Here is an 18,733-nt window from a genome sequence, read left to right as displayed (position 1 = left end):
TTCACAACTCTGTTTCCTGGCAGGTTTCCCAGCCTGCCGCGGTGCCTGAGCCCCAAATAGCTGCTCCAAAGCCAGACCTGCTGCAAGGGTGAGTCTCCTTCCTCGTTAATCCGAGAGCATGGGGCTTGCTGGGGGGAAGGAATTGAGCCTGTTGCTACATCCAATCTTTCTGCCCATGTGCTGTGCGCATCTGGGGGGTGTGGCGGGAGCACATCTGAGCTGCAATTCACAGCCCTGTCAAGTGGCCGCATCGACAGTCGGCCGGCCATCCTGCCAGCTGGAGGACCGCTGGGTCAGTGTCTCCTAGAAACCTCCGTAAAAGAATCCCCTTTGATTTATTTCTCCCAGCTCACCTCCCACCACAATGCGGGATATTATCGAGATAGACACACAGTCCTGTCCCTTTCTTGCTGCTTCTCTAACCCTTCTGAGGAGGCTGAGCCTTCCACAGCCGTGGCCACTGAAGTGATTCGATTTCCACTCCTCTCTTGGCCTATGGAACTCATTGCCACAAGACTCCTTGAGAGGCCATGATAGGAAACACCAAATAAACAATCAAGACTTTGGGCAGGGAACTAAATGCTTCAACCTGTGTCTTCCCCTGGGGGAAGATTGACTGATCCAGTTTGCCAAAGCGAGCCCCATTCTGAGAGCTCATCCAGTCTCGCTTTTCTTCTCTCCCTGCTCTGCTCCCAGGCTAAATCCCGAGCTGGCTGCTTTGAAGGAAAACTCCAATGCACACGAGCCCATGAGCGGCAACGGCAAACAAGACCGAAGTAAACAGAGGCGGGCGTCCTGCCCGCGGCCGGACAAAGGGACCAAATTCCAGCTCACCGTGCTGCAGGTTGGTAGTCGTGAGGGTGTAAAAGTTGGGCTCCGGGAGCATTCAACCTGTGGCTCAGGACAGCTGACATTTCACCGCAGGAAGGGATTAGAACCCAGTGGAGATCCAACATTCCTCAGCCATGTGTGCTCATGGGCTGCCTAGTTCCTCCAAGCTTCTCTGCGTGGAGAAATTGACCTGATCACAATCTAGAAGTATCTAGGTGGGGAACAAATATTGGCCTCCTCCGTCTAAATTCAGACCAGAAATAAGGTGCCAGGGGAGTGAACCACTGGGACATCTCACCTAGAGGTGTGGGGGAGTCTGGCTTGTGGGCAATTCATATGAATCGAAATGGGCTGTTTTCCTAAGGCTCTGCTCCAGTTCAACCTGGGCCTGTGTTATCCAGGGGGTCTGACCAGATGATCACAATGCTCCCCTCTAGCCTTGGGATGTGTGAATCTGTCTTTTGAAAGAGGTTCCTAAGTCACTTCGGTGCTTTTGAATTTTTGACTCCCCAGGTTTTGTCCCAAGTTTGCTATGTCTGAGGGTTTTTTGGGAGATTCCCCCCCCAGGAATCAGGTCCCTTTGCAAAATGCTAGTGTTCTGCTTATGTCCCCAGGTGTCCGTGGCTGGGGATAACATGGTCGAGTGCCAGCTGGAGACCCACAACAACAAGATGGTCACTTTCAAGTTTGATGCTGATGGAGATGCGCCTGAGGATATTGCTGATTACATGGTGAGTTTCCCCAGCTGCAGCCCTGCTTGCTTGGACCCTCTCCTGGGGAGCAGCGACTCTGGAAAAGATTTGGGGCTCGTGGGGGAGAATCAGCTGAACAAGAGCTGCCAGGGCGACGCCGGGGCCAAAAGGGATAATGCAATCCTGGGCAGCATAAACGGGAATCTTGAATAGGAGCAGAGAGGTTCTTTTACCCCTGGATTTGGCCCTAGTGCAACCAGGTGGTGGAATACTGCATCCAGTTCTTGTGCCCACTGAGACAGGTTGGACCCCCCTTCTGGGATGCCATCTGATATATTGGGGTTTCACTGAGCCTGACCTTTCCACCAGCCTGGGTTCCCTCACCGTCTTGCTGTGCCAGGCCCTCAAGCCTCCTCTAGTGCACACACAGGTCGGGACACGCCCAGCTGCAGAAAGACACAGAAACAGAAATCAGCTCTACTTAGGAAGAATCAGTTAAGAAATTGTCCAGCACTCAAGTGCACCTCCCCTCTGGATAATATTGTCTTGCTCTGTATAGAAAGAGCTGCACAGCACTAGCTCATAAAAATTCGCCCTCTCCCTCAATGTGGAGAGAGATATGCACAGCTTCGTCCCCCCCCCCCCCGATATGAATTGCACAAACTGAGTTTTGAAATAAACAAGAAATACATTTATTAACTACTGGCATAGCAAACAGAACAAAGCAGATTACTGAGTAAATAAAACAAAATCTGCAAGCTATGCTTAGTACACTCCAAAGAAACAGGTTACAAAATGCAGTTCCTTACCCTAAATGTTGATTTAGGCAGGATGCAGCGTTTCTGTAGCTCAGAGTTCCAGTTATTTCCCTTTACAAACTAGACTCCTGTCTTAGTCTGGACTCAGCCCCTGCCTTTCCTTCAGCTTAGTTCCTTTTTCTCTTCAGGTACTTTCCACAGTCATTCCTCTGGGCAGGAAGGCACTGAGGGGAGAGTGCCAATGGCCTTACCTCCCAGCCTTCAATAGAATTTTGCACAAGGCGGGTACCTTTTATTTCCCAGGCGTGACCTCCCCCTCCTTTTAGTGGAAAATCACTAGAATCACTAAATCACTTTAGTACCAGGTGACAGGACCACATGACTGAGGAGTGTCACAGCAACAGAGATTAGTATCTTCAAAGTCTTATTGTTTCTTCCTAATGGCCCATCTAGGCCGGTTGTCTGGTGGGTGTCTCCCAAGTACACACACTCTAACCTTAGATACAGAAATGATACAGGCATACAAATTGGATAATCACCTTCAGTAAATCCTAACCTTTCCAGTGATACCTTATATGAGCCATCCTGCATAAAATACATCTTAGTTACGCCCGATTCATATTATAAGCATATTTCTATAAAGAATATGGAGTGTCACACCCACACTTCAAGGAGAATGTGAATAATCGGGGAGGGGGCGGGGGTCAGAGACGAGCCATGAGAAGGATCCAGGGGTTAGAAAACCTGCCTTAGAGTGAGAGACTCCAGCTGCTCCATTTGTTTAGCTTTAGAGAAGGTGAAGGGGTGACTTGATCCCGGTCTATATGGCTCCACCTGGGGAACAAATATTTAATAGCAGAGAATGCTTTGAGACAGTCCAATGGCAGCGGCTGCAGCTAGACACATTCAGACTGGAAATAACAGTGCGAGAAATTAACCATCGGAACAACTGACCACCGGCTGTGGCGGATTCGCCATCCCTGACAATCTTCCAGTCAAGATGGGATGTTTGCCGAAAAGATCTGGTCTGGTTCAAGCAGGAATGATCTCGGGGCAGTTCTTGGGCCTCTGCTGTGCAGGAGGTCAGACTGGATAGTCGCAATGGTCCCTTCTGGCCAGGGAAACAACGAATTTTCCTTCCACCGCAGGCAGCCGTACCCTTTGGACTTCCTTTGTGAACGTCTTCCCACCATCCTGGGCAGCTCAGATGCTGCGCTGCAGTGGGAGATTGGTCTAGTGCGTTGTGTCGCCGTGCCCGTGAGCTTTGAGGTTCTCACCTGGGCTCTGTGTCATACCGGGGCTGATTTTCCAAGCTGGAGAGTATGTGATCTAGGGAGAAGGTGATGAGGGCCGCACCCTAGGGCTAGTACCCAGAGCCACCTTAGACTTGGATAAGCCATCTAAGCCTTGGTTTTGCTACATCTCGCTGATTGTTTTGGCCCGTTCCAAAAAAGCGGGTCAGGTCGAATCTGAAGATTACAAAAAATGTCAGCGAATTGACGACGTCAGTTGAGGGCATTAAAGGGCTAGATTCTCAAAATTGGGGTGTGTTTGGGGGGTAGTCGTTGGACTCTGGATTCTAGGCAGGTCTCCCATGGTACTTTGCCTCGCTGTTGGGCTCTGTGCCTTCTGGGACTTCTTTTGCTGTGCATTGTGGTACCCTGGAGTTCTGAGAATTGGGAGTCAAACCTACAAATTCCCACGATTCCTCACTTGCCACGTCAGGGCTGTTCTCTTTTTTTGGTGAGCCAGCACTTTTTCAAACTGCTGTCAGCTGGCATTGCTCCCAGTATGAACTGTTCCTCTCTTTCCTAATATGCTTGGACCAGCAGCAAAATTGGTCAGTTCCCACCTCTCTGAGCAATCTGCTCAGGCTCTCTGCAGACTCAGGCAAGCATTGTTGTGTCAGGCAGACTCTGGGCACGTTATCGAAGATTCCTTTGCAGCAGTGCGAGCTAGAGAGACTGCCTTTTGTAATAAGCGAAAGCTGAAAATCTGCTGAACAATTCAGGTACTTGTCCAATCGCCTGGATGTCGAGTCCCACGCTTTGGGAAACGCTGATTGAACGCTGGTTGTTGGTCCCCCCCCAATCAGGTAGAAGATAACTTTGTGCTGGAGAGTGAGAAGGAGAGGTTTGTGGAGGAGCTGAGAGCCATTGTGTGCCAAGCTCAGGAGATCCTCCGAAGCCTGCCGGTAGAAGAGCGAGTATCTGGCAACGATTCCATTCCCTCCGAGTCCAACAGCAGCCAAGTAAGAACAGTGCTTTATCTCGGGCATGTCTTTTCGGCTACGTGGGCACCTCAAAAGCTTCATTGTTTATTGACCTGTCGGTTTTTAATTCAGACAGGATCGTTCGAGCAAGTTCAGATAAACCCTGCCTCCACTCAGACTGGCAGTAAGTACCGTTCAAGAACCTTGAAACACGGGGGTGTTGGCTTGGCTCTGAGACCTGGAGAGCTGGAGACCTCACTGGGTTCTCTGTTGAAATGAATCTTATTGACCCTCTGCTTTCCCCACCCTCCTCCCAAAATTTTTTGAGGGGGCCATGCTGTCACCGATTCCCAGACCTTGCTAGCGATTGCAAGATCCAACCTGTGTGGTTCTGGTGTGAGGTTCATAATAGTGGGGCCAGTTTTCATGTTTCTCTGTTTCTCTCTGGGGCACATAATCACCTTGGGGATTCTGGGGTTAACTCAAGGAGCTCAATTTATTTCGCTTACCAAAGAGAAGGTGAAGGGGTGACTTGATCCCAGTCTGTAAATATCTAGGTTGGGAACAGATAGTTAATAACGGGCTCTTCAGTCGAGCAGAGAAAGGTCTAACACCATCCAATGGGTAGAGGTTGAAGCCAGACGTAATCAGACCGGAAACGAGGCATGAAGTTTTAACAGTGAGAGTCGCTAACCACTGCAACCATTTCCCAGAGGGTCACGGCGGATTCTCCATCACTGACTCTGTTTAAATCAAGATGGGATGTTTTCCTGAACCATTTGCCCTAGGAATTTTTCTGGGGCCATTCTCCGGCCTGTGCTCTACAGGGGGCCAGGCGAAATGATCACACCGCTCCCTTCCGGCCTTGGAACGTATGAATCTGTGACTCCATTAATGTAGAGATGTCCTTGTTTTTCATGCTACAGGGATGTTGTTGTGTATTTCATTGTTTTAATTCACTTTCTTTTAAGTCTGTCCTTCAGCATGGTAAAAAACAGCACCGTCGTCCTACATAGCAACCGCATGTGTTATTTAAACGAGTCCGTCAGGGCGAATTCAGCAAGCGATGCTCATGCCAAGCAAAGCAGATAGCTTAGCCTCAGCATCCCATTCGCCGTGTATGATCCACGCGTCTGATATTTCCAAGGCAGGCTAACCAGACCCACAAAGTGGGGAGGCCGGGGGCGTGCTTTGGCTGGCCGATTAGCTAGGACAGAAATGCACTAGACTTCCACCAATAACTTACCTGCTGGTAGGTACGAGTGACGCTTCCCCTTTCATCTTTTCCCAGACGAGTGTGCTCCTCAGTCCTCTCCAGTCGGCCGCTGGCGATTCTGCATCAATCAGACAATAAGGAACAGAGAGGGGCAGATGCCGGCTGTTACTGGTGAGCAGAGACTTCCACTGTGGGTGACAGGAGGTCAGAGGGCAGAGGGAACCGAACAATTTAGAGCGAAGACCTGAGTCAAAACCTTTCTCTTAGCTTTGGCACAAACCTTTGTAGCCCATGCAGTAGGGCTCATGTGAAGGGCCCAGGTTTGGATCCTGGTCTTAGCTGGGGTAAGACGGGGCACTGGACAGGGTGGGCTAATGCTCTGAGACAGTCCAGAGAATCCTCCGTCTAGATGCCTGGCTGGTGGGTCTTTCTCCCCTGCTCATGGTCAAACTGATTGCCAGATTTAGGGTTGGGAAGGAATGGGTCTCAGTTGCTCTGAGAATGGGGAATTGCCCTGAGTGTGACCTGACTCACTGATCTTGCCTGAGTCTACAGAGAGCCTGAGCCAATCAGTCCGAGAGGTGTGAACTTCTGTTAGTGTGACTGATAGTCACACAGCCTGAGTATGCTGAGAATCGGGTCTCTGTGAAGATCCTTTGGTGGCAGGGGGTCCACAGATATTCCCAGCAGCTCCCTTCACCTACCAGCCGCTCCTTCTTAGGCCCTTAGTTTGGGGAGACCCCCACAGCTGTCTTTACTGATGATGGCAGACACACGTCCCGTTAGGGGCAGAGATCCCTGTTCAGTGTCTTGATCAGGGTGTAACGTTTCCCCCGGCGGTTGTTACAGGTCCGGACAAGGAGAATGGTAAGGAGACGTACCCGCAGGGTGGGCTGCTGGCTGCTGAGAGCCAGGGTCCCAACGCCAGCCCAAAGGACAGCGTGGCACCAGAGTGCCCCGGCTCGAAACCTGAGCAGCTGGCGGAAGGAGTCACGGAGACGCTAGTACCTCTGTCTGCCAACGACAACTGGGCTGGGCCGGAGACTGGAGAGCCCCCTGCCCCACAGCCTGGCGACCGCCCGGTCAGCTTGGCAGTGGCCCACGCTGGCGAGCCGCCCCTCCTGGCCGTGGTCACGGTGTCTGAGTGCCAGTCCCAGCAGCCTCTGCAAGAAGGAGATGCCTCTCTGAGCTCCAGCGCCGGGCAGGTGCAGACGCCCAGCTCGGAACCGGCCCCTCTGCCTCCGTCGGTGCCAGAATCCGACGGCGAGGGGCCGCCCAAGATGGATTTTGTTGACAACCGAATCAAAACCCTGGATGAGAAGCTAAGGACACTGCTCTACCCAGAGCACAGCTACTCCGAGAGCCAGAAGGACACGCAGAGCACGGAGTCCCCACTCTCCTCGGCCGAGGATACGCTGTCCTGTGCTGGGCCGGAAGCGCCTGCCGCCATCCCCTCCCCGGCAGAATCCCAGGGGACTGATGCCTTCGAGGGGTCTCCGCTGCCCCCCGCCGAGGCTGCCAGCCAGCCTGCTGGCTCGCCAGTGCTGAGACAGGACCCCGACGTCATTACAGTCGCACCCAATGAACTCTGTCTGCACGTGAGTATGGAGGGCGTGGGGGGACGGCGGGTATGGCTCTAGTTACGGTACCCGGGACGCAACGCTGGCGTTGGGGGGTTGCGGCCCAGATGTTCTGACCTCCCAGCTGAGATCAGGGCCCCCCTTGTGCCGGGCACTGCACAGACCCCTCCCCTGGCCAAGATTGGGCCCTCAGTGCACCGGTCCGTTGGAAAATCCTTTAGATACATGCTGTGGAACGGCGAGGGGGCCTGGTACCATTCTGAAAGTTGGGATGGGGCAGGATGGTGGTTCCCGAACCCCTTTCACCCTCCTCCCAGTGGCTGTTTTCTGGGAGATCTCCAGGGCACCCAGCAGTTAATTCAAGGAAGGCTGATATGGGGGGAGCCAGGGGTCCCCTTTGCCTTGCAAATCTGCGGCTGCCCCATCCCACTCAGGCGCTGCAGCTCTTTCTCTTTCCCTCCCCTGTGTCTCATGCAGGAGCCGTCCCCGGAGCCTTCCTCCCCGCTGAACCCCGAGGCCTGCCCCACTGCAGTAGCCAGCATCGGAGCAGTTCATCTGCAGACAGGAGGTGGATATTTTGGCCTAAGCTTTACTTGCCCTAGTCTCAAAAACCCTATTAGCAAGAAATCCTGGACTCGCAAATTAAAAAGCTGGGCGTTCAGGCTCCGGCAATCCACCAGCTTTTTCAAGAGATCCAAAGTCCGCCAAGGTAGTGTGCTTAGAGACAGGGATCTACCATAGGTAAAGCATCCCTTATGATTTCTTTCCCCGCCCACGCCGCCTCCCCTCCGTGCCCGTCATTTCACCCCGCACAGCCGTCGTCACTTTCCTTTTCTCGGGCTCCCCCCGCTTCTCCGCATTGTTTTCCATTCCACATAGAAGCGTAAGTCTCGGGGAGGGTGGCGGGCTGGGGAAAACCGGCTAGCACCGGGGGCGGAGTGTTGGACGCGGCATCGCTCTTGGGAGGCGCGGTTCCAACGGCGCGGTTCCAACCCGTGATGCCCTCCCTTGTTTCTGCTCTTTTCTTCCCGCTGTGGCGCCCCTTGGCAGCGGAGGAAGAGGAGACGAGGATGGAGGGGCCTGCCGAGCAGGCTGGGGTGAATGAAGCCAGTGGGAGGTGGAGATCGGCTTCGGTGTCCTATCAGCGAGGCCGCTTCCAGGTGGGTCTTGCCAGCCACGGCCTGGCTCCCTCCCCATGCCTCTGGCTCTAATCCACCAGACCCTGCTCCCCTCCCAGACCCGAGGAGAGAACCCAGGAGTCCTGGCTCCCAGTCCCCCTGCTCTTATTAGCCACACCCTGCTCCCCTCTCAGAGGCAGGGAGAGAACCCAGGAGTCCTGGCTCCCAGCCCCGCCGCGCTAATCCACCAGACCCCACTCCCATCCGAGAGCTGGGGAGAGAACTCAGGAGTCCTGGTTCCCAGCCCCTCCCATCACCCCTAGGCATGACCTCTTCAGGGCGGGGCCCTGCCCTTCCCAGCTAACCCTGTCCATCCCTGATTGTCCCAGGTCACCTCCGTGCCGCAGCAGCCAGCTTCCTGCGCGGCAGACGCCGGACCTGACGCTGCTGGGCCGGAGGAGCCACAGACGGACAATCCAGGCACCCCCCTGCCGAGAGAGTCGCTCCTGTGGGCTGGCCCGGCCTGCGAGACGGATGCCTCTTCCCTCACCCCGGAGCAGGAGCTGGAGGAGCTGTCGGCCACGGGGAGCAGCACAGAGCCGTGGGCCGAGGGGCCCGTCCTGAGGCAGCCCAGCTCTGATAGTGAGCTGGGCCCCGAGGAGTCGGAGGAGACCCTGGGGTCTGGCAGGGAGCGGCGCCCCCCGCTGGCCGAGGACTGCTCCGGCCACGGGGCCATGCGCCGCAGGTCCCTCTTCCACTCTGCCTCCTCGCCCATGAGCAGCGATGACGAGTCTGAGCTCGAGGACGAGGACCTGAAGGTGGAGCTGCAGCGGCTGCGGGAGAAGTAAGGGGGCCTGGGAAGCCCAACTGTGACCTCCAACCCTTTTCACCCCAACCTGCACAAGGACCAGGGCTCTCCTCCCCCAGGGTTTCTCCTGTCACACGTCCAGCCCCTGGCTGGGGTGGGGTTCGCCAGGCCCCCCAAGCAGTGAGGCTTGGGCTGGAGCGGTACAGGGCAGCTGCTGGCTCAGGTGCTCTGCAGATTCAGACAGGGTCACTTCACATCTCTCCGAGCAATCGGCGCAGGCTCTGTGCAGACTCAGGCTTGCCTCAGTCCAGTCCTGCTTTGTCCTTTCAGAGCCAGCCTGGAGCGAATTGTTAGGACCATTCGTTGTTTTTCTCTTATGCCTAGAGGTCAGGATAGGGGCCCCATTGGGCCAGGCGTGTGCAACACCTAAAGAATGGGTTAGGAGCTCACAGTTTAAATATGCTAGACAGACAAGGGGAAACAGAGGCATAGGCCGGGGAAGTGGCAGAGCCAAGAAAAGAACCCAGAATTCCTGGCTCCCAGCCCCACCCTGCTCTAACCACTAGACCCCACTTCCCTCCCAGAGCTGGGGGGAGAACCCAGGCCCCCCTCACAGAGCAGCTGAGTAGCTCACTTGTCCAAAGCCAGTTCCCATTGGGTTTGGGGACGCCATGCTGACAGCTTTTCCTGCCCCGCAGACACATCCAGGAGGTGGTGACGCTCCAGGCCCAGCAGAGCCGGGAGCTGCAGGAGCTGTATAAACGCCTGCATGCCTTCAAAGACAGCAAGCCTGAGCTGTCGGAGCTGTCCCTGCAGCCCTCCTCCCCCCGCCGGCCTCGCTCCTTCAAAAGCAAATTGCGTGGCCGGCCCCAGGTCCTGACGCACGCCGAGAACTGTATCGTCGCCACAGGTAAGCCAGGAAATGAGCCCCGGCCGGCGTGGGGCAGCCCTTGTCCCTTCTGGCCTTCCAGGGTGGGGATCAGAGGGAACTGGCATTGCACAGGAGAGCTTGAAGGGGAGAGGCCAGAGACTAGCCATTGGGATGATCCGAGGGTTGGAAACCGGGCTTTAGTGTGAGAGACTCCAGGAGCTCGGTCCCTCTGGCTCGATCCCCGCCTAGATGTACCTGCATGGGGAACAGAGATTGGCTAACAGGCTCTTTGGTGTGGCAGGCAAACATCTCCCGCCATGCCATGGCTGGAAGTTGAAGCTAGCCAAACCTATGAACAATGGCCCCTGGCTCCTAGCGAGGTGCTTGGATTTCAGAGCAGAAGGACCATTGCAATCATCAGTTCAGGGGCTCTCAACTGTTCCAGACTGCCGGACCCCGCTCAGGAGGTTGATTTGTCTTGCGTCCCCCCAAGTTTCACCTCGCTTAAAATCGACTTGCTTAGAAAATCAGACCTAGAACTAGACAAGTGTTCCAGCCACAGCGGTATTGACAAATGGCTGATGTTCACATATGTACCAGATCGCTGTAAAATAAACCCCTTGGGCTAGAACTATTGCACTGGCAGAGCGGTGTGAACCAGGCATTGTCTGTGTGGCATGTTAGTGGGCACTGATTTCGCTGGTGCTTTTTATGGAGCCTGTTGTAAAACTAGGCAAATCTTAGATGAGTTGATGGACCCCTTGGAAGCCCTCTGAGTACCCCCAAGGGTACGTGTAGCCCTAGTTGAGAACCACTGATCTAGTCTGACACAGGCCAGAGCGTGTCCCCAAAGTAATTCCTGGGCTGACCTCTTAGGAAAACGGCCAGCTTGACTTAAAAGCACGCAGCGATGGGGAATCTGCCACGCCCCATGGGGAATTGTTCCAGTGGTTAACGACGCTCACTCTTAACGATGTATGCCTTATGTAATCTGCCAGCCTTTACAGAGGAAGCTGGTATATGTATCCCCATTTTACAGCTGGACAAACTGAGGGACAGAAAGTTCGTGACTTGCCCAGGGTCACCACAGCAGGGCCAGCTGCCCTGAGGGGGCTACTGGCTTTGGATGGAGTGGGGATGGGGTGCGATTGACCCCCCAGATTAGGTCGTAGCCCGGGGTTGGTGGCTTGTGGGAGCTGACGGGTTGGAAAGCGAGTGGGTTAGGTCGTGATTTTTAACTCCATCCCTCCCGTACACACAGAGTGCTGCTGCACGACCACCGCCGCCTCCATGATTGACTATCAGCTGAGCATCCAGGCCCGCCTGCTGCATCAGAGCTGTGCCCCAGGGGAGCCCAGCCCAGGTACCTCTGTGCCCTGGGGGAGGGGAGGCGCTTAGCCAGTTCCCATGCAGATAGCCCAGGGTGGAGGCAGCCCGAGCTAAGGATTAAAGCATCAGATTAGGACTTGGGAGACCTGAGTTCTGTTCCCGGCTGCTCAGATGAGTCGCTCGGCCCTGGCCTGTGCCTCAGTTTCCCCATCTGTGAAACCAAAGTGAAAATACTGGCACCCCTTTGTAGAGCATGTTGAGACATGCAGATGAAAAGCACTTTGTGTGAGCTAGGAGCCCTTATGAAGAGACCCCACTCTGGGATAGCCTGACCCAGGGGGAAATTTCCTCTAGCTGGTGGTTTGGTTTGTCTGTGTCTGTCTGATTTACTCCTCTGGCCCCTATTGGGTCTGCGTAATCTAGTTCTCTGCCCACAGTTGGTTCTGTCTGTCTAACCTACTTCTCAGAGCCCCATTGGTTCGGGCTCGGGGGTGCTTCCGGCCCCATTGCCCCAGTGTCTGGGTCCTCCACCCTGTACTTATCTGCTCTGCTGCCCCCCGCCAGCCTTGGTGCACAGACCCATAGTCTTCCAGCAGCAAGCCCAGGTGGGCACGCTGGATGGTGCGCTCTGGCCCTGCCCAGCCCAGCGAGTTCCACCTGGCACTGAGCTCAGAGGCATTAATGTAAAATGGGGCTGAACCGCTGTTTGAGCAAGAGAGACCCCGGTGCCTCCGACGCCCCAGGACCCTGCCGTGACAGGGGATTGATCACCTGACCCGGGCGCTGTACAGTGTGTATTAGGTGTATTACGGTACCTCCTAGGGGCCCCAGCCATGGCCCACCACCCCAACGTGCCGGGCACTGTACAAACCCATAACAAAAAGACAGTCCCTTCCCCCGCAGAGCTTCCCGTCTAAGCACTAGGGACCTTGCTGTTGCCCTTGATTTCACGTGCAAGGTGCCCAGATATTACGGTGATGCGTGTCAGGATCAAATTCTTGGATGGCTGGATGGGTGTGCGGGGGGGGCGGGGGATGGATGGCGAGATGGATGGGGGTGTGGGGGGATGGATGCATTTGGGGAATGCATGGGTTTGGGGGGGATGGTTGGGTTTGGGTGACGGAAGGGGTGCATGGGGAGGGATGGGGAAGAAGAAGGAAAGAGGGGTGGGTGGATACAGGGGTGTGTGGGGATGGATGGACAGAAGGGCGTGGCTGGGGATGCACGGATGGTTGGCTAGAGGAATGCAGTTGGGGATGGATGGACCAGAGGAGTTCGGATGGGGATGGATGGATGGGTGGATACCAAATCCTGCCCCCACTCCCCCTCTCTGCCTTACTTGCCCACCCAGTAAGACGGGCTGGCTCCATCTCCAGGGAGCCGTGAGGGCCAAGAACTTGGCTGGCGTTTACTAGGCTAATTCCTCCCCCTGGAAATGGGGAACATTGACTAGCTGTGGGTATTGCTGCTCATGGGGGGGGAGGGCCATGGCCAGCAGGGGGAGCTGTGTGTGCCCTGCCCCTCGCCCAGCCTAACCCCTTCTCTTCCCCTCTCCCCGACAGAGCAGCTGTGCGCCGTCAGTGGGACTGCCTCCTGCCAGCAGTCCCCGGCCAGCAAGAAGGGGATGTTCACCGACGACTTGCACAAGCTGGTGGATGACTGGACTAAGGAAGCGGTCGGGAACGCCCTCATGAAACCCAGCCTGAACCAGATCAAACAGAACCAGCACCGGTTGGAGGGGGACAGCTGGAGCAAAGCCTGCGAGGTGAGAGGGCATGATTGGGGCCAGGACACCTGGGTCCTGCCCCCGGTGCAGGGAGCAGAGTGAGGTCTAGTGCTTAGAGTGGGGGAGGCTGGGAGCCAGGACTCCTGGGTTTTCTCCCCGGCGCAGGGAGGGGCAGGGGTCTAGTTCTTAGAGCAGGGGACGCTAGGAGCCAGGACTCCTGGGTTCTGTCCCTGGCACAGGGAGGGGCGGGGGGGTCTAGTTCTTGGAGCAGAGGAGGCTGGGAGCCAGGGTTCCCTGGGTTCTCTCCCTGGTGCTGTGAGGGGAATGGGCTTAGAGTTTCGTGATCCATCTGACTGCTCTCTCTCTCCCCTTTCTCTTTTAGAACACGTCCTCGTCAGTGGGCTACACCTCCACCTGGATTTCCTCCCTCTCTCAGATCCGCGGGACTGTGCCGGCCTCCTTGCCCCCTGGACTGGCCCTCCCAGCTTTCCCCAGCGTCCTGCCACCCTACAGCATGCCCCACGTCTGCCAGTACAATGCCATGGCAGGGGCGGCTTACCCAATGCAGTGGGTGGGTGTTTCGGGGATGGCTCAGCAGTCGGTGGTCATCCCCTCCCCGCCCGTCGGACCCTTCCAGCCTGGGGGCAGCATGCTGGGATTCCCAGCCTCCCCGGTCCCTAACCCAGCTACCATCCCACCTGGTCCCAAATGAAGCCAGAGCACGGAGCTGGAGGCAAACAGGGTGTGGTCCGTACTCCCCCATTGTGGCCTGCAAACCGTGTGGATTCTGGTGTGGCTGATGCCCAGTCTGCCAGTGGAGGCGATTTGGCTCAGCTAACAGTGACTTGTGGCACGGTTCCTATCCTCCCGGAATACTTGATTTGATTTGATTTTTTTAACCAGCTTTGGTAAACTCGGCTCCTGCGTCTCATGCTCCTGAGACGTGATCGCTTCAGAAAGAAACCTCCATTTCACCCCTCTCTGGCGGAGAAGCTGTCTGCCTGCATCTTTTAAATGGCAGACGTGATGGTGGGGAGGAGTTTCTGATTTGGTTTTTAAGTTAGTTGATGGAAAATGTGCTCCTAGAACTCAGGTCGGTTTGAGCTGCAGCCGGGAAGTTTAGAAAGAAAAAATGTTTTGATCAGTGCAGCTAGCTTCTGCCAAGTTCTAAAGACCCTCCTTCCAACCCTGAGCCAGGAGGATTGGGGACTGCAAAAAGGGTTTTCTTGATCTCACCGATCCTGTCACTGTGTCAGGAATATCCTTGAGCCATTCAGGGCAGCTCCGTGCAAAGCCAGCAGCTATTTCCTCGTTCCTCATACACACACTTCTTCGATTTGAGCAGCCGAGAGATGCTTGGGTAGTTGGGTGTTTCCTGTTGAAATGAGTTCTGGTTTTGTTATTTTTGCAGCAGACATGAGTCTCAGAGTGGAGGGAGTTGCTGGGAGGGGGCTATTTTAAATCTCTTCCAATCTCAGTCACCCCATCTGGGACACAAATTTGGAGATGCAAAATTAGACAGGGCGACAGGGCTGTGCGCACCTCTATGCTGTAGAGAATTTGGGAGCAAACGCAGTGAATTGGGGTCTTACTTTAGCCCTGCCAAACCCTGTGCTTTTGCAGCCATCCTTGTTTTGAAAAGCCTACCTTTCAGAAGCACTGGCTTCCAATGTTCTTCTGTCTTAAGCGCATTTGAAAATACTGCCTCTAGTCCATTTTCGAAAAGGACTTTTCCTGATTTTCAAAGGTTGAAGCAGTTTAGCGGCTTAACTCGTTGATTTCAATCGAATTTAGCCACCTAACCTGCTTAGTGCTTTGTGACTATGCCGGTAGGCACCTGTTTGCATCTTTACTCTCCTAAATACCTTTGAAAATCAGCTCCTACGTCTCTTTTGAAAATGGCACTTCTGAAAATTTCATCCTGCGTCATCCTGGCTTTGATCTTATAGCTCATATTTGACCCCTTTTGGGCTCTGAAATCTTAAACACAGCAACCTGAACATGGGGGTCCTGTACACACTCGACTTCACGTTACGATCTGGAGCACATTTGAAACGGCTCAGTTTCAGTGGGTTTGTTTCTTTTTAATATTCTTTCCCTTTGCAACCTGCCTCCGAGACCTGGGTTGTAGATTAGCACGTGTCCCCTGATTGCAGCCCTGCAGTTGCTATGCTAGGAGAGAGTGCTTTCAGAGAAGGAGACTAATTGAGGCTAATGGAGATTTTTTAGCTGAAGTTTGGTTTATGTGAAGTGCAGCAAATCCTCTTTCTCCCTCTCACTTGATGGGCCCACTGACTCCAACACTGGTACCCAACTTAGCTTCAATTCCTTATCGTCTTTGCAAGGATTTTAGCACGTGGGGTTGGGTTAGATTTGTGGTGGGAACAAAGACTTAAAATCACTTGCCAAAACGCATCCCATCTCCCCTTGGCGTTGCTGTCTCGTGGGCTTTTCTGCGTCCTGAGTTTCAAACAGACATTTCTTTGCCAGGTGGTTTTCAAGTCTGTTGGATCTTCCAAGGCTGGGCCCTTTGTCCGATAGGAACTTTTCAGATGTGCCAAATGCTTCTGCTCCACCCTGAAAGCCCCGCTTAGAACAGCATTAGGAATGGACCCAGGTAGAGGTGCAAACCCGGCCCCATTCCATGCCCCCCCAACCCCCGCTTTGTCTGCCTGCAGCCACTTGCATTGCCTTATAACTGCTATCTCCTAAGGTTTTTGTCAGATTTTTACTGGGAAGGGCTGCATGTCCGAGGGTGACTTGACACCAGTGGGTTTAACTTTTTTATAGCGAACACGTGCAGAAAACAAACCCACATGCAGATAGCTAGCTGTGTTTGTGAAGACCCGAGAACAGCGTTTCTCATCTCCCTGGGATTTTTTGCATTTTTTTAAGACATTTCAATTGTTTTTTGGCTGGTTGTATTCATTCCGTTAAAAACAAGCCTCAAACTGTGTAGGCACTTGGGCTACGAAGTCTGTTTTTGTTTTCCACTTGGAGGAGAGAATGTTTGGAAATGGGAGTGCTTGGCCTTAGCTTTCTTCCTTTCCCCAAAGCACAGATCTGCAAAACAGCCGGTGCTTTTCTGGTGGGAGGGGAAATCAAGGGCTTGTCTGCTCTTGCAAGGCTGCAGCAGGAGGGATTTTCCGTAGACCCAGGCCTAAGTCTCTGAGCTAGCTCTGGGACCTGATTGTAACTGACACCAAAATCAGAAATCCAAGCACTATGCAGGTAGAGTGAAAGCACATCTTAGTGTGCGTCTATTGGTATGGCTGTTCCGTTGTAGGAAGAGGAGACAGCTGTACTGGTACAGCCGTGTCTACAGGAGGGATGGGGCTGGTATCTTATCTGTAACTGACCCAGGTAGAATGGTATAAAATCAGGTCCGGAGGATGCTTTTGGCTTTGATCCTGCTAATTGTGGAGCGCTCTGGCCCTGATCCAGCAAAGCACAAGTTGAAGTGTATGAGTAATCAGGGACAGGAACAGTTAATTGGGAAGAGTCCATGCACAGACAGACCTTTAGTGACACTGGGAATCTAGCCTTTATTCAGGAAGGGTTTTAAATGGCAGAAGGGGAGGGTATCCCAGATCAGGGCCCGACAGCAAAAATGACTGCAGTTAGACCGGGAAATCACCTACTGTCTGTTTGGACCAGTCACTTGTGTCTGTTTCCTAGGGCAAACTACAAGTCCTTTGAAGACTGCAGTCCCTCCAGATGTATCCTCTCTATCATGAAGTGTCTGAGCAGCACACTAGAAATAGATGCTGTGAATCTGATAACAATCCAAACCGCGCCCCCAGCCCCCAAAGAGTCAGTAGCAGCGTTCAGTCTGTATGTAACGGTTCATATTTTCGTTTGCTGTAATGTAACAAGGAGTTTTCTGGGTCCCACGTGGCATTTTTATTTTCTATCCAGCATGAAGGATTTGAAGGTGATAAACAAATGTGAATTTTTATTTTTAAAGAGACTTTTTATTTTTCTGCTGTGACGCTTTCAGGTGGAAGTCTGCCAGGGTCAGCGTCCACTGTAACGAATGTATCATTTTAACAACGGGCTGGTTTGGGATACAGTCTGCTGAATCTGGCGCTTTTTACATTTGCTCTTGGTTTTATCTACCTCATTTTTTTTTTTTTTTTTTTTTTTTTTAGTGCTGTTTGAATCCAGCCTCCAGTTTCCTTTGTTGCTTTATTTCCACCCCTCGTCTTGTGGGACTTCAAAGTGACATTTGATCTTCCGTTTTCTAAGTTAATTATTTGTGTAGCGATTGCATTTGCTCTCTTGAGGTAAATCCCCCACTTGAATTCAGCTGGATGAATGAAAATAAGATTGACACTGCACAGTTGACCTGGGATCTTTGGTAGCGCATGTGAAAGCTGGAGCACCGATCTGCCTTTCAGTAGAAACAATTTGAAAAGCTTGTTTTATCCACAGAAGCATTGCTCATGAATTATTTGTGTCCCTAATTAAGCCATCAAAATAAGCCAAGCCACTGGCATTGTTCCGCGGGGCGTGATTCTTAACGTCCCTTTAAGGTGTTTTATTTAATAGTCGTTAAAATGATGCATTCTGGGCTGTTTCATTTCCGAAACCCAGCAGTCTGTCTCTCCTTCATTTTACATGTTCTTATGCTGTAAAGGTGAAATGTTTGGTGAAAACTATGTTAACCTAAAATACATTTGGATTTTTGTTTTTTAATATTTTGTTTCTTTTTGGTGGTTACAAATCTCGAATTCATCGCAGGGGCAAGTGAGAGTGTGTGGGTTTGGGAAGGGGGGGGGAACGGAGACACGGGCAAAAATTCTCCACGTCCTTCGCAAACCACCTCCCCCTAGGCAATGTGAATAGACCTGTGGGGGATAAAAAAGAGGGTGATAGTGTGAGGCTGAGCACATGGGAAAACAATCAAGCCGCTCAGCTGTGACTGGCAGGACTCGCTTGTAATGCGGCCGTAGCAAGCTGTGAAGCACAGAAGCGCAGCCCCAGCCCTGCAGCGTCTCGGCCGGGCCCAGTGTCGAGCTGGTACAGAGCGGCCTCGCCCTGTCGACGCAAACAATGCAGCTGTGAGCCCGGCCCGAGGCCGGCCACCCATGGATGCCAGGCGCCTAGATCGAGAACCTCCCCTGCCTGCTTTCCCAGAGAGGATTCTGGGTAACGTCAATGAGGCCCCGCCCCCTGTTCAATAGAGGATTCTGGGTAACGTCAATGAGGCCCCGCCCCCTGTTCTCTAGAGGATTCTGGGTAACGTCAATGAGGCCCCGCCCCCTGTTCTCTAGAGGATTCTGGGTAATGTCAATGAGGCCCCGCCCCCTGTTCTCTAGAGGATTCTGGGTAACGTCAATGAGGCCCTGCCCCCTGTTCTCTAGAGGATTCTGGGTAACGTCAATGAGGCCCCGCCCCCTGTTCTCTAGAGGATTCTGGGTAACGTCAATGAGGCCCCGCCCCCTGTTCTCTAGAGGATTCTGGGTAACGTCAATGAGGCCCCTCCCCCTGTTCTCTGAGAGGATTCTGGGTAATATAATCCCCACCCTTTTCCCCTCAGCTCTCTGGGTAAGGCGGCTACTGTGAACTGTAGGCTGCCGGGGGTGGGGG

The 18,733-nt window shown here is 53.6% G+C and overlaps 1 protein-coding gene across 6 annotated transcripts in view; it reads left to right on the top strand.

Annotated features, from left to right (window-relative positions):
• The window catches only part of WNK3 (WNK lysine deficient protein kinase 3), a 55,180-nt gene extending 37,341 nt beyond the window's left edge, over positions 1 to 17,839 (top strand). For 5 of the 6 annotated variants that reach the window (XM_038381220.2, XM_038381225.2, XM_038381219.2 and 2 more), the window contains 14 exons: positions 24 to 88; positions 697 to 844; positions 1,446 to 1,562; positions 4,377 to 4,532; positions 4,626 to 4,677; positions 5,785 to 5,880; positions 6,559 to 7,307; positions 7,767 to 7,998; positions 8,340 to 8,449; positions 8,797 to 9,251; positions 9,914 to 10,125; positions 11,348 to 11,449; positions 12,978 to 13,180; positions 13,524 to 17,839. In XM_038381220.2, coding sequence (XP_038237148.1) covers positions 24 to 88; positions 697 to 844; positions 1,446 to 1,562; positions 4,377 to 4,532; positions 4,626 to 4,677; positions 5,785 to 5,880; positions 6,559 to 7,307; positions 7,767 to 7,998; positions 8,340 to 8,449; positions 8,797 to 9,251; positions 9,914 to 10,125; positions 11,348 to 11,449; positions 12,978 to 13,180; positions 13,524 to 13,853 — 3,027 coding nt within the window. In that variant the 3' untranslated portion in view covers positions 13,854 to 17,839. The remainder of the gene's footprint in view (positions 1 to 23; positions 89 to 696; positions 845 to 1,445; positions 1,563 to 4,376; positions 4,533 to 4,625; positions 4,678 to 5,784; positions 5,881 to 6,558; positions 7,308 to 7,766; positions 7,999 to 8,339; positions 8,450 to 8,796; positions 9,252 to 9,913; positions 10,126 to 11,347; positions 11,450 to 12,977; positions 13,181 to 13,523) is intronic. The other variant, XM_038381226.2, reaches the window with a different exon arrangement.
• Positions 17,840 to 18,733: the final 894 nt, after the last annotated feature.

Source organism: Dermochelys coriacea, chromosome 23, assembly GCF_009764565.3.
Source record: "Dermochelys coriacea isolate rDerCor1 chromosome 23, rDerCor1.pri.v4, whole genome shotgun sequence".
Classification (NCBI taxonomy): Eukaryota; Metazoa; Chordata; order Testudines; family Dermochelyidae; genus Dermochelys; species Dermochelys coriacea.
The sequence above is the reverse complement of the archived record's forward strand: the minus strand, read 5'-3'. Positions and strand labels throughout refer to the sequence as shown.